Source organism: Scophthalmus maximus, chromosome 4 (assembly GCF_022379125.1).
Source record: "Scophthalmus maximus strain ysfricsl-2021 chromosome 4, ASM2237912v1, whole genome shotgun sequence".
NCBI classification, from domain to species: domain Eukaryota; kingdom Metazoa; phylum Chordata; class Actinopteri; order Pleuronectiformes; family Scophthalmidae; genus Scophthalmus; species Scophthalmus maximus.
Window position 1 is genome coordinate 7,232,901 of NC_061518.1, and position 13,627 is coordinate 7,246,527.

A 13,627-nucleotide genomic window follows, 5' to 3' on the forward strand; every position below is an offset into this window, starting at 1 on the left:
ATTTTATCCTTATTGGTCTGCTTCACTCAAATGCTGAGATTGACATCTAAACATCAACGAAGGTACACCTTATCTTAGCTTATTTTAAGGTTATCTTATGTTATGTTTCGAAATATGTGCAAACATTGGAGATATTGCAGATATTGTGTACTGATTTCCCTACTGCCCGCAAATGACGAGCGGAGCACACATGCAGCCAGGGAGAAAAGAGAGGGAGGAGATAATACATAAATAGATAACATACTGTATGGGGGGGAGTATAAAGGCCAGAGGAAAAAGCAATAAATCTTTAATTAAATTCAGAAGTTATTAAAGTACAAGAGAAGGGACTTTGTCCACTGTCCAACATATAGGTATATGTTACTAAGGTAGGAGCTGTTGAAATTATTCCCTGGTCATTTGTTCACAATCACACAATATTCCAGCTTTTAACACAATGGAAAGTAGTTTTTTTCTTCTTTTCATTTTGCTATCCTTTCTCCATCTGGCCACTATGATGACTCCTGGTTTATTGTATTCAGCTCAGTGCACTTCATTTCTTTGAATGAATTGGCCAAATAAATTAAAGGATGAAATAGAAATATCTAATAAACGTTGTGCATTGATTTGCTGTTTTTGTCATAAAGTGGTAAAGTTTCCACACACAAGTCGGGCAGATTGGGTTGAGCAGAAATATCTTCTTTTAGAATCATTTCTATGAATGAATTTTACTGTATGCATGACAAATGACAATCTACAGTAGCCTATTTAAATCGGGGGGGGGCACTTAACTTGGACTGGACAAACCTTCATATTCTAAATAACAATTTTGCCAAAACATTTCCTGTAATCAGCCAACTCAAGTTCTTTATTCAAGTAAAAGTCGAAATTACAGTACAACGCTATAAAAAAGAATTAATTTACAAGCACAAGTCTGACATCCACAAATTTACTAAAGTAAAATAACCGAAGCGTTAACAGAAAACTGTACTTAAAAAAGTGAAAAGTACTCAATGCATAGAAATTGCCCGTCAGCAGTATTTTACTGCTGTAGCCCGTTTTAACTGTCGTGTTTGGAGAGTTTGATAAGAGTTGTTTTCATTAACTTATTGATAAATCAGCCCTATGACAGATTTACCTGTTTTGAGGAGGTGAAAAAAAACGTTGCCTCAGTTGCCTCCAAGTTCCCATCAAGTACAGTGCACATGACGTAACATGACAGCTGTTATGTTCTGCACAGTGACCCAGAAACCAACCAGTGCACCAGAGAACCGTCTGACCAGGGAACCACAAATATATTTTGGGAAAATCCACCATGTGAGAACAATATGGGATGGGACTATGACACAGACAGGATCCAGTTAAATTTTGTACATTGGCGGTTCACATTTCCAGTAAACCTCGGACGTTCAGGGTCCTGGTGCAGGTTCTTTAGCCATGAGTGGATGTATGGGATCATTTATTTTTGAGTCAGCCCTCATTGAGTTGGACTCAGTTCACACCAGATTAATTTTTCGCGCAGTAAACAAAATAAACTTTAAATTGGGTTCCTCAGCTCAGAATCATTTCACAATAAGTCAAAATGCAACTTTATTTAAGTGCCATGTTACTAAAAAAAACCCCTCAGTTATCAACATTGAAGGCTCAGCCTTACTTTACAATAAAACAAGCACAATATCTTTTTTTTTTTAAACAATCACTATCATCCACCTGTATATTTACATTCATAGACATTTTTAAAAAAGAAGACTTTTTTTCAGTAGTAGACCACTTATAGTGTAGACTCCTGCTTTCCAAGCTGCACTTTACAGTAGACAAAAGTTTGCGTAAGTTTGCAGGATCGTGCAACAGGAAAGTGCAGTGTTTAGTACATCGGCAGTGCACCGTTACAGCAGCAAGTTCATCATGTAGTGTTTATCACAGTGTCGACTACTGTGTTATAAAATCTCATACAAAAAACATTTCTTTCACACACACACGGGCACACACACGGGCACACACACACGGGCACACACACCTAAGTGCACTCAGATATTGGTTTGCATTGCCTCATCAGTTTATCCTCAGTAGTGATCCACTGTAATAATCTTTTCTCTCTGCGTGTTCTTGTAAGTGACATTTTTAAACGTAGACGTTGAGCTTCTGAACAAAGGGTTGGTCCCCTGGAGAAGAGCAAGAAAACAACAACACATGAAGATTATTAAAATATTGCCGCCAACTGATCAAGGCCGGAATATTTAAAAAAGCATGTTCTTACTGTCAACAATTCCCACGAACAAAGGCCAAAACCAACAATGTGCTAGTCGCTCTACCCAAAGCGCCACCCCTCGCCTGAATGTTCCCGGAGATGTTCCCGTTGGTGTGAACGCGTCTGACTCCTGCTGCATTCTTCATATGTGAACGGCAAACTCCATAAAATGCCCATAAAATTTGGTCTGGACATTTTCTGGAGTTTGCAGTCCCAAAACTGAAGAGCATGATTATCCCCCAACCTAGCTCAAGACAGAGCATAAGGATAGAAGCGACAAAAAGCAATTCATATTTTTTCAAATGAAATGAAAAAAATGACGCTCAATGAAAATGTGTTTGAACAGTATCTTTTGTCACGTCTGCCTATTACCACCAAAGAACATTGCTAGAATCAAGGGTTTTCTGTCATGCATTCATGCATTCCTCTTCAGTAGGTTAGATTATTGTAATGGTGTCTTTACAGGTCTTGACAAGAAAAATGAATCAGACGGCTGCAGCTGGCCCAGAATGCTGCTGCCAGAGTCCTGACTAATGCCAGTAAACTGGACCACAAGACACCAATCCTTAAATCACTACGTTGGCTTCCTGTGAGTCAAAGGATAGATTTCAAAATCTTCCTCTTGGTCTACAAAGCCCTGAATGGTCTTGGACCAAAATACATCCTGGGGTTTTTAATTCCCTATGAAGCATCCAGACCCCTCAGGTCGTCAGGGGACCGGTTTACTGTGTGTTCCCAGAACTAGAACCAAACAAAGTGAAGCAGCATTCAGTTATGATGCTCCTCACCTGTGGAACAAACTTCCTGAACACCTGAGATGTGCTCAAACGCTCAGCTCATTTAAGTCAGGCCTAAAAACACTAGTAGTTCTCTGCAGCTTTCCTATAAATTGATCTTAATAATTAATTCTTGTCTTTTAAATGCACTTTTATTCCTATTAAACCATGTTTTATCGCTGTGGTTTTAATATCTATTCTAATGTAAATGCTTACATTTTAATGTCTTTGTCTTAATGTAATTCAATGCATCTGTAAAGCACTCTGAGTTACCTTACGTATGAATGGTGCTGAACAAATAAACTCGCCTTGCCTTTTGTATATTCTTGGCTTATCACATCGACTGTATTCGTTACAGAACTCAATTCATTGCTGGTTTTGGTGTTTTCATTAGGATCTCTTCTATAACAGCAAGAAAAGATGTTACCAGCTTTTTAAACGACGTCAAGTTCTTACCGACTGCCATTTTGCCTTTGCCCTCTCAGCCTCAAACTTGGCCACCTCTTTACGGTCGTGGACCGACACCAGCACCTTCCACACGCCCAGCAGGATCAGGCCGATGCACACAACGGAAAGGGAGACCCCCAGGATAATCATGGGGATGTTCGGAGGCTCTGGGCAACCTGGGGACAGGACAGCGGAGGAGGTGCCAAATCGTGCCACGACTCCCAATTATTTTATCTGGGTTTTTTTCTGTGTTGTTGTTGTTGTTGTTGTTGTTGTTGTTGTTTCGGGCTTACCGTACATCTGGAGATTGTAGGCAGTGGTCCCTGTCTCACTATCCACAACGTTAAATGAGATCCAGCACTCATTCTCCGTCATCAGCGCGCACGGCATAGACGAGCCCTTGTCATAATCTGAGAGGAAAGGTGAACATACATATCCATAATGGAGGGATGAATCCGTCCATCGTATATCATCTTCCCCTTTCCACATTGTGCTGGGAATGTAAAAGGATATACTCCCCTCTGCTGCGCTGTCGGCGTGATTTCCATATCAAGGACTACGATCTGGTGTGTGCGTGTGTGTGCGGACCACACCATTGTGTTTCACTTCTGAAGCCTGAAAATCCTCTGTGATAATCAGATATACCTCTCAGCTTGCACCAGGATAGTGGCTTTAAAATGATCTCTTCTATAAAAGGAGGACAAGGTCCTTTGGCTATTCACATGCACTACAATAGCTCTGCCTGTACGACAAGGTAAATAATATGTTCCCCATTGTCCGGCGCTGCCTGAATGGACATGGATGGTGTTGCGTAGACGAAAAGAGGGGTTCGGGCTTCAGAGAGACACACAAGTCGGTGCAGGTCAGCATTCCTCCAAACCTCTGACCCATGGGGAAACTTAGCAGGGCCCAATGTTGATACCAACATGGAAAACACGAACACATGGGAGAACAGACTCCAGCGACGTCAAGCATTGCTACACTGCATATAACGTAACTTTCTGACAACACAAGATGCTTTCAGACGTGCCCTGAAGTCCGGACATCTTCCTGCACTATTCCGGAGGGGCTTGCTCCGGACATTTTTCCCGGAACTTTTCCTGCCAGCCCTGAAGTACAATTTCCGGGCACATGTGAGAATACAGCAGGAGAATTTCACGGCAAACGAATTTATCTAATTTTCCTGACATTTTTCTGGAGTTCGGGTCTGAAAACAGCTACAGTGAGGTCATTCTTACCATATGATCATAAATTATGTTTCGATCTATACAAGCGGCGCGTCTAAAGTCCTACAGGATGAAGAGATACCTAGAAAAATTGCATTTTCTAACTATTTATGACATCACTTTCCTCTGTAATTCTCTAATCAATACAAGTTCTGTGAGATTAGTTTGTCTGTCTCTATTATTTGCGGCGATATCTTAGAAGATTAGTTTTTTGGACCATATAGTTGTTGACCTTAACCTTTTACCTTTGAGCGATCAGCTCAAGTTAATCATATGGAGATACCCTCGAAAGATATATTCCCATCGGGTTCGGTGAAAATCCATCAATGCATTGTTGAATCATTTTGTAAACACAAGCACATACACACACACACGCACACGCACACACCCAGGGGCAAAAACAATACCATGCTTCCGGGCAATCGGGGTAAAAAAGGAGAAACTGCACAGGTATATTCAACAATTTCTCCGTGCATCTTTCCATTGAGGGCAGCAGCAGTGATGATTTACCTCCTGTTGTGTTGATGGAAATTTTAGGAACGCTGCACGTTTGTTCACAACTCTCAGCCTCATCCTTGTCTTGGAGATGGCACTCCACACAGGTCCTGACGTTAAAACAAGAGGGGAAACAAAACCAACAAAAAGTGTCATTTTCAGCTCAGACCTTGTGGTTTCATGGGGCATCAATAAGTGATACGGCGACTACAGAAGAATCACAGTGTTGCTCACTTATCAGAGTTTTCCCAAGGCTTCACACACTCTTTATCACCCTCCTTCTCTATAACAGTGATATCAAATGGCACTGGCCCTGACAGCTGCTCTACAATGGAGAAAGGAAATCTCTTCGGGCCCTGCTGAGGACATTAGTTGTCTTTTGATGTCACATGGATGGTGTAGACACATGTGAACAAGGGGACCAGAACCTGATATGCCAGAACTCAAAAGAACAGGCGGATCATGTCGTGTAAGGAGACAACATCTTATATCTTTCAGGCACAAAAAAAACAAAAAAAACAATCAAAGAGGCAAAGCCAACAAAAAACCCTCTGCACTGAATCCGTATTCAACCTTTCAAACGCTGAATGTGCTCTCACCTTGCAGAGCTACAGGCGTCTCCACATGTCGGACACTTCTCACACTTGTCCCCAGACGCTCCAGGTACAGTGCAGACACAGTGGCCACACTCACATTTCCCCCTGCCGCCGCAGACGGCGCCATCCTCCGACACGCACGCCTCGGTGCTGGTGCTGCAGTTGCAATACTCCCCCGTCCAGCCACTCTGACAGTGGCACTCCCCGCAGTCACACGCCCCGTGGCCTGACAAACACAAATTCAATTCAAACAGCAGGTCTGGCAACGAAAAACTTGTGCATGATCGAAACGTTCATGAAACCGCTCACCTCCACAGAGCTCCCCGCGGAAGCGGACGCAGGAGTAGTCGTCACACTCGCAGTACGGCCCATAGATGCTGCCGAAGCTGGATGCGTGACACACACACTGTCCGCAGTAGCACTGTCCCTGACCACTGCATATCCCAGACTCGTTGCTCGCGAGGCAGTTGCTCAACAGGGCGCTGTCCTCGTTGCACTCGCACTGCGCTCCCAGGAACCCCGGCTGGCACACGCACACGCCACAGTGGAAAGCGCCCTGGCCCGCCGCGCACTGGCTGCTGTTGGCTTCGGGCGGCTGCCGGCAGTCGCACGAGCAAAGAGATTCCAGTTCCACCTCCAGACTGTCCTGCAGGCCCACCGGCTTGAGGGAGAAGTGCCGAACTCCAGACAGGCATCCCGGGAGCTCGACGGACACGTTGAACACGACCTGAGGAGCAAAGACGAAGTCCCATGACAAAAATAAGCATAAAATTGATGTGAACAAATCTCGTCTGTGTGATCAAAGCGTGACAGAGCTTATTCCTCTGTGCCATAAAGCTCCAAGTACTAAACACTGTCCCTGGGTGACGGTGCAATCCAACGTAAACCATCCTGCTAAAATAAATACTCATCCAAATGCTTATTAATAAATATGCATAAGCTTCACTCATCTTTTGCTAAAAACTACAGATCTGAGCTTTTGGAAATTATTTCGCCTATCAAAAAAAGGAGAAACTCGTGTTTGTGTTATTTATAAAGATTTTCTCTAAAAGAAGACAACCTGGGATACTAGGAGCAACTAACAGAATTATTGAGAAGTTGGAACATTTTTGCACGAACAATTACTAAAATGATAAATCTATCATCGAAACAGTTTCTGATTTTCCAACATTCGACCAACTCATTATTGATCATATATTTTTTATGTGATGGTTGGACAAATGATTGTGTGATTTTGTAGTGCAGTTCTTTCTCTTTGCAGTAAATTTTTATAAGTTCTGTTCACATCCCAACCCTATGTTTCTTTTCAATCTTGTCTTGTTCATCACCTGTAAGCCATACTGAATCTCACCAACCAGTGTGAAAGCTGGTGCAGAAAAATACGGAACAAGAGCAAAAGCGACTGACCGTCTCTCCTGGTTTGATGTTGGAGCAGCGTTTTTGGTCGGGGAGGACAGTACCATTGGGACAAATGGCTGTGAACGACATCTGCAGCTCCTCTGTGTCTCCGAGGACCTCCAACTCTATCTCCGAACGCATTTCCTGAAAAACAGCGCATAATTATTGCGGCACCCTGTATGGAAATACCATCGCCAGCACAGCCAGGCACGGAGCAGAGAGTTCTCCAGCAGCAACAAGCGAAATTCTCCGAAACAAAGCTTCCAAATCAATATAGGCCGCTGACTTTTGTTGTCACGAGGAGGGATCTCCGGGGCTGTAAGTGGAATTATACTTTCACCCTGCGCTGACCTGTGACGCGCCACGGCGGTCTGGAGCAACGCTCTATTTTTGGCGTGAGTCATCATCCCAGGTGTGCTGCGCTGGAAGAGCGAGAGCTCACCTCCGCCCCGGGACACACTGCGTCCGACCGACTAATGAGCTCTGTGACGGACTGTCTGGGTGCTAACAGAGGGTTAACTGTGTGTTTCCTGTGGCCCTGCAATCTGCGTTGCTAAGGAGGAGAAAACATAGGGGCTGGTCAGGGGATACACCCAACAGAAGATGGATTAAGGTGAGGCAGGTAAAAACGGATTCAAAAGACTTGGCTGTTTTTCAGTAAATATGTTGGAGGGAATGTGAAGTGGGGCGGCTAAACTGTCTATCCCCCAAGCAACAAACATTAATACAAAAGGGCAGGTCGGTGTAAATACTAATCATCTGTCCTGTGTCACTAAATATCTATTTTTGACTACTGCATCTACAATCAGTGGGTTCTCCGCTATTCAGTGTGGTTAACGTGGCAGAGACCAAAAGTGGGTGTACGCAACATAACGGGTGAAATAATTGGAGGACTGCAGACTCGCCAGCAGTCACTGCTGCCAGGTGAGGGAGGGGAGGGGGTTTGACAAAAGGACACAGAGTACATGAGGTAGAGAGACAGCGGGAAGACCGAGAGAGCGAGCGTGGAAGAAAGAGCAAATCTCCTGCCAGAGGAAGAGAGGCAGAAGGGGCGAGGAGATCAAACGACCGGGACAAGAAGAGACTTGCTGTCAAACACGCTGATGCAGAGCATGTTGGCGGTGGCGCGGGGGGGGGGGGGGGAATGTAATAGAAGGAAGAATGAAAGAGAAAAGCGGGAGAAGGAGAAGGCAGTGACACTGTCAGCCGCTGTGATTTAAAAGTGTCGATGTTCATGCGAGCTTTGCGCTCGTGTCTGAACATCGCGATGAATAATAACTTGATTAAATCACAGTTTCGACCGGCGCCTGCACACACACACACACACAAAGCCCTGCCGGCGCGTTGCCGATCACCACCGCTTGTTTATTTACTTTGTACGCCGTCACAATCAGTTCCAGGATGTTCCTCGAATCTGTCGCCAGGACTCCGACTGTGGCGCCAGGTATGAGATTTGCATAGTTCTGTGGAGGACAAACAAACAAACAGATACACAGCGCAGGAACGGTTACGAACGTGGGCAGACTTGGCTCGTCGTCCTGAGAAAGCACAGGAGAGACCGGGGGAGAAGAGAGGGCTTGTTCTAACAGGTTGGATGAGAATGGAGCCCAATGCATGGGAAAAAACTCGCACAAAGTTCACCAGGGTGAATTTGTTCTGCGAGGAAATAAAAGTCACCTTATAGTTGTGTATCTGCTTTTCTGTCACAGCAAATATCAGTAAGACGTTGTTCTCCACCACTTTGTCAATCAGCTGACCGAGCGTCGGATACTCCTGAAAAGAAAAAAAAACATGGTCACATGGTTACATTAGTGGATGTGCACAGCGAGCAAGTGTTGAATCATCACCGCTGACCCTGAAAGAGGCCACGGACGACTTTCGTGGGCCCAAGCGGTTTCTGGTGATCGGTCACTGTCGTAAGGACGCAGGTACTTTCCCTCAGAGCCGATTCCCTGAGGAAGTTGTCAACACCGCTTTGGAGATAGCGGAGGAGAATAAAGAAGTCTGTGCACTGAAGCTTCGTTTCCTGGCTCCCAGCGTCGACTCGCGGCTTCTCCTCTGCACTTTTTGGCGGCGCGGTGGGTGTCGCGGTTCCTCTGTGGCGTAAATCGAGTCCCGGTGGCCGAGGGGATAGCGCGGTGAAAGCGATGCATAAGGAGGACTAATATAAGCGTGGATTATGTCGTCTTTTCAGTTCGAATCAGTTTGAACATCATATTGTCAAGTTTAAGCCAAAAATGTGTCAATTTACATCATGAAACTGAGGCTCTCAATGAAACTATATATATATCTTTAAAAAAAAAAATTACACAACTATTTCTGAACGGTAAAAAGAACCTTCGTGGGTTCACCTGCACTGTGGACATGGAGTACTCGTTGTTGACATCCAGGTGACACTGTCCGTCGTTGGGAATCACGATGCCGGCCATCTTACTGTCCATCCCAAAGTGTGAGTCGGCATCGCTGACAAACACCAGCAGGCGCATGGAATCGTTCCTCCAGCCTATCTTGTCCTGTACAGGAGATAAACTGTGGCGTCACCGGGCGTCAACTCACATCGCGATGACAGAATCGCACAACGAACATCTACGTTGATTTATGGTGAGGAATGAAAAAGAAAGGGAAAAGGAAAAGGAAAAAAAATCTTACACCGCAAACCGCTGCCTGCATGACAGCGTCAAAGCCACACTCTGGCACATCGATATTTGCTGATACACGCTGCTTGGTGATTATCGCGTTGAACTTGTCGGTGCTGCTCGTCAGAGACAAGACATGTTTGTAGCCAAATGCTGGCAGGCAGGTGGAGCCAACGCCACTGTAACACACCAGGAGTCAAACATTGGAAGAGTAAGGTTGACTGATCTCAGAACAGAGGACGTTGCTGAGGTCTCCGGACATTTGTTGAGTACCTGCAGGGGTTGGCCAGCTCTTCCTCCGTGATCCTGATGAAAGGCAGGACGGGTTTCTCCACAAAAGAGCCGAAGCCCATGCGGAATTTACTGGTGAGGTCGGCCATCTCTCTGGACAGAGAGGAGCCCAGGTCTTTGATGGTCTCCAGATCGTCGATCATGGACGCCGACAGGTCCATCAGATAGTACATGTCCACAGGGTAGTCCTCTGTGTGTTGAATCCTCACCTGGAAAGTCAACTGGCTGCCTGTGCAAAAATCAAAATCCAATGTCATCGTTAGAAAAACCAGGAACTACTACTCGGGGAAAAACACTTTTTGTGTCACGTACCAGCTCGCAGCTTGAGGGCCATTTTCTGCGGCGAGATCTGGGTGCTGTTGGCGCTGCCGGTCTTCTTCCCGAGTGGGCGATCACGGAGGATCTGACCGTTGGAAACAGGGAACTCCAGCAGGCTCGCGGCACATCCCTTCTCCACTAAGATCTCCAGTGTGTCACATCTTTCGCCCACCGAGAACCAGTCTGTGAAATTCTGAGCCGATGAAGGAAAAAGGGGTCACGCCGGGGAGCCGTTAACATGCCAGGAGACTGACACTGTTTCATAGCACAGATTAAAGTGACTAGTTCTGTAATAGCCGCAGGGTGCAGCCTCCCGAATGATCGGTGTCCAAAGCGCTAATGGCCGCCTTGCTTACCTCCTGCGTGCACCAGGCACAGTGGGGACTGAGCCGCAGACACTGGTCACAAGTCACGGCGCTGCCGGCTGAACACGAGCCTGCGGCACACATGAACACACGGTTAGGGTCAACAGGTCAGCAGACGAACTGAGTGTCCTGCGACGAGCCAAGAGTCACCCCAGAGAAATTACTTTATGTGTTTGGATGTGACAAAATGTCTCGGACGAGTTTAATGCATGGTGAAAATAACAATTTATTAAAATGCATGCCTATAACCCTTTCGTTTATTATGATCAAGTGGAGTACAGATCTATAATATAACCTTTCCACGATGACATTTTAACCAGCCATAAATACCCAGAAGCTGAAGTTAATCTTTACCTTCACATTATTAAAAAAAACGTGTTGCTCTTTTCCTTTTTTCTTCTAAGCCGAACGAACACCTCAGCCTACCTTCCACGGTGTTGATCCAGTACCGGAGAACCAGGCTCAGCAGTATAAGCCCCATTAGTCCGTGAGGTTACTGGTTTGGGGGACACAAGAAGAAGAAGCACACCAGTTCGAGTTGGCTCATATTTACAGGGGAGAAACACACCCCGGCGACGACATGCCTCCTGCAAACTCCAACCGACGAGCAGGCTGGTGGAGGGACGCTGCGCCGCCGCCGCCGCGCGCTCTACCTGCGCAGAGGACGAGGAGGTGAGTGGCTGCGTTTACCTGCGCTGCCCTTATATGGTCACTTCCGCTCAGGTGTGACTGTGAGCGCGAGGCGGGCCGCGCTGACGGTGCTGATCGTCAGGCCCTCAAAACTATATATGTTCAAAAAGTCTTTAGTCATATGCAGGACTGATAAAGAAAACAAGGGGGAAAAAATTGAAGGAGGAACATTTCCTAGATTATGAGAAAAATATATTCCAACGCCATGAACAATATTGAATGAAAAGTCAAATGATAAGAATATTGACATGGCTTACTGAGGGGTAGTACCTCGGAGCAGTGATAATGATGTGGTTAAAAGTACATTTACTCGCATGGTGTACCTTTGAGGTACTTTTCACTTCCACAACACAACAGGGCTCTGCAATTAGACAACTTTCCCTTTAAGGATTTTTTTCAATATGTAATCCATTTGATTCAGTAGTGATAGGGTTAGAATACAATGCCTTGTAAAGAGTTTTCACTCTTGGAGTGTGAGTGTGACCTCTCCAAAATCAGGTATAATCGGACAATATTTCATTAAAAAAAATGAAATAAAATAAAAGATATTAAGTGGCATGACTTTGTTTCTTCTCACTTTCTTTTTCTCTTATCATCGTGTGACTCCTCAGATTTATCTTGTGACACCAACTCCTCTTTTTAAACCAGTGAACTCTACACTGAATACATTGTTAAAAAAACGTCCACCTCGACCAACAGTAAAAGGCGGTTTGCACATTGATGCGTCACTACTAACAATCTTATCACGTCTGAGTACATTTATTTTGATACTTTAAGAACTATACTATTTTGACTTCAAATTGAAGTATTATGGAGTACATTTATTTCATTTTGTATTGCTGTTTTTACATATAGGTTGAGAGGATCTGATTAGGTTTTCCACCAAAGCACTGAACTTTGGCCGAACAAGAATAATAATAAGACAGAGACAGGCCACGCCGTAAGCAAATAAAGCCTGCAGACTCTTTTTTTTTTTTTACCCAGACACTATAACAGAAGATATGTTAATTATTAACAACACAAGAACATGAATCATTGTCATTGTCGGGGAAGAATTTTTTCTCAGCAACCGTGCAGGCCCAATCACAAGATATGAAATATGAGTGAGAGTGTGCACATGTGTCCGTGGTTCTGTCTGTGTGTACGGTACAAGGGGAAGTATGGGTGGAATTGCGTCTGCGTTGCACCGTTGACAGCTGCAGTGTGAATATCTTGTAGCTTGTCCCAAGTCAGAGGAATCTCACTATTCAGCACCACACCCCTCTGGATCTGGGTGAGTCCCCATCTGTTCCCCTGAACCAAACCCACTCCTCTTGTACTAATCCCTCTCACCCCTCTCCTCCTCTTCAGGGACAACCCCCCCGCTCACCACAGCTCTGAGTATTTTGATGCACCTCACCTGACATGTGTTTCTCTCTCTGCTCATCCCACAGACTTCATCTCTCCTTGCTTGTCATTATTGTCTGAATTTCTCAAGTAATTTCTCAACATGATGACACCAACCACCATTACTAGTTAACATCTTGTGTTATGGAAATTCCATTTCCTGGATGGGAATGGGTGGGTTAGATGCTGAGCATGTCACTAAACCACTTTTCACATTTCAACCTGACTAAAATTAAAAAAACCTCTTGCCTGTCAGTTCGATTTGAGGGGAAAGGAAGGTTGAATCTGACAGCAGTGTTTTGAGCATGTCATGACAGGACTTTCAGAGGGTATCAATCTCATCAAAATTCAACAACCGATAAATTATTCTCGGCAACACACATTTGTATTATTCACAGAAAAAGGCTCGTTAGGCCCACGGTGAATCAGCTCACCTTCAGGGGCGTCCTCTGATACCATGCTGTCCCGTCTCAGTCTGTCTCCCTTGTCATCAAGTGAAAAATGGAGAGAAACAGAGAAGCATCAGGCCAACACATTCGGTCCCATTGTATCCCCGGCCGTCGTCAGAGTAACAGTAAACCTATTGTAACGGCGCCCTTTATGAAGCATGGCGCTAGGGTGACCCTGCTGCCCATGCTCCTTGGCTCATGTGTGCTTGTGTGTGTGTGTGTGTCTGAAAGTGTGTGCGCGCATGCATACTACTGGGGTCATGTGTGGGTGTTTGTACAGGCTCCAACTTGCCTGTGTGTGTGTGTGTGTGTGTGAGGGAGCAGTGT

At 45.2% G+C, this 13,627-nt stretch overlaps 1 protein-coding gene across 2 annotated transcripts; it reads right to left on the reverse strand.

Moving 5' to 3' along the window:
- Positions 1–819: 819 nt before the first annotated feature.
- On the reverse strand, positions 820–13,500 carry itgb6 (integrin, beta 6). Of its 2 annotated transcripts, none has more exons than XM_047331638.1 (16): positions 13,286–13,500; positions 11,202–11,271; positions 10,767–10,846; positions 10,405–10,603; positions 10,075–10,321; positions 9,815–9,980; positions 9,517–9,678; positions 8,843–8,938; positions 8,539–8,628; positions 7,175–7,309; positions 6,077–6,494; positions 5,771–5,993; positions 5,187–5,281; positions 3,744–3,860; positions 3,460–3,626; positions 820–2,141 (listed from the first exon to the last, which is right to left on the reverse strand). In XM_047331638.1, exons 2-16 carry the CDS (start codon positions 11,254–11,256, stop codon positions 2,043–2,045), a joined length of 2,349 nt encoding a protein of 782 aa, XP_047187594.1. In that variant the 5' UTR covers positions 11,257–11,271; positions 13,286–13,500; the 3' UTR covers positions 820–2,042. The 2 variants fall into 2 exon arrangements, with proteins under 2 accessions (XP_047187594.1, XP_035484588.1); XM_035628695.2 differs by having other exon boundaries at positions 11,202–11,428.
- Positions 13,501–13,627: the final 127 nt, after the last annotated feature.

Excerpts from the sequence above, each read along its gene's own strand:
- itgb6 (XM_047331638.1), bottom strand. The coding sequence starts at position 11,256 with ATGGGGCTTATACTGCTGAGCCTGGTTCTCCGGTACTGGATCAACACC. Across the intron at positions 3,627-3,743 it reads CTACAATCTCCAGATGTACG|GTTGCCCAGAGCCTCCGAAC; the intron begins GTAAGCCCGAAA and ends TCCTGTCCCCAG. Across the intron at positions 2,142-3,459 it reads CAAAGGCAAAATGGCAGTCG|GGGACCAACCCTTTGTTCAG; the intron begins GTAAGAACTTGA and ends GCTCTTCTCCAG.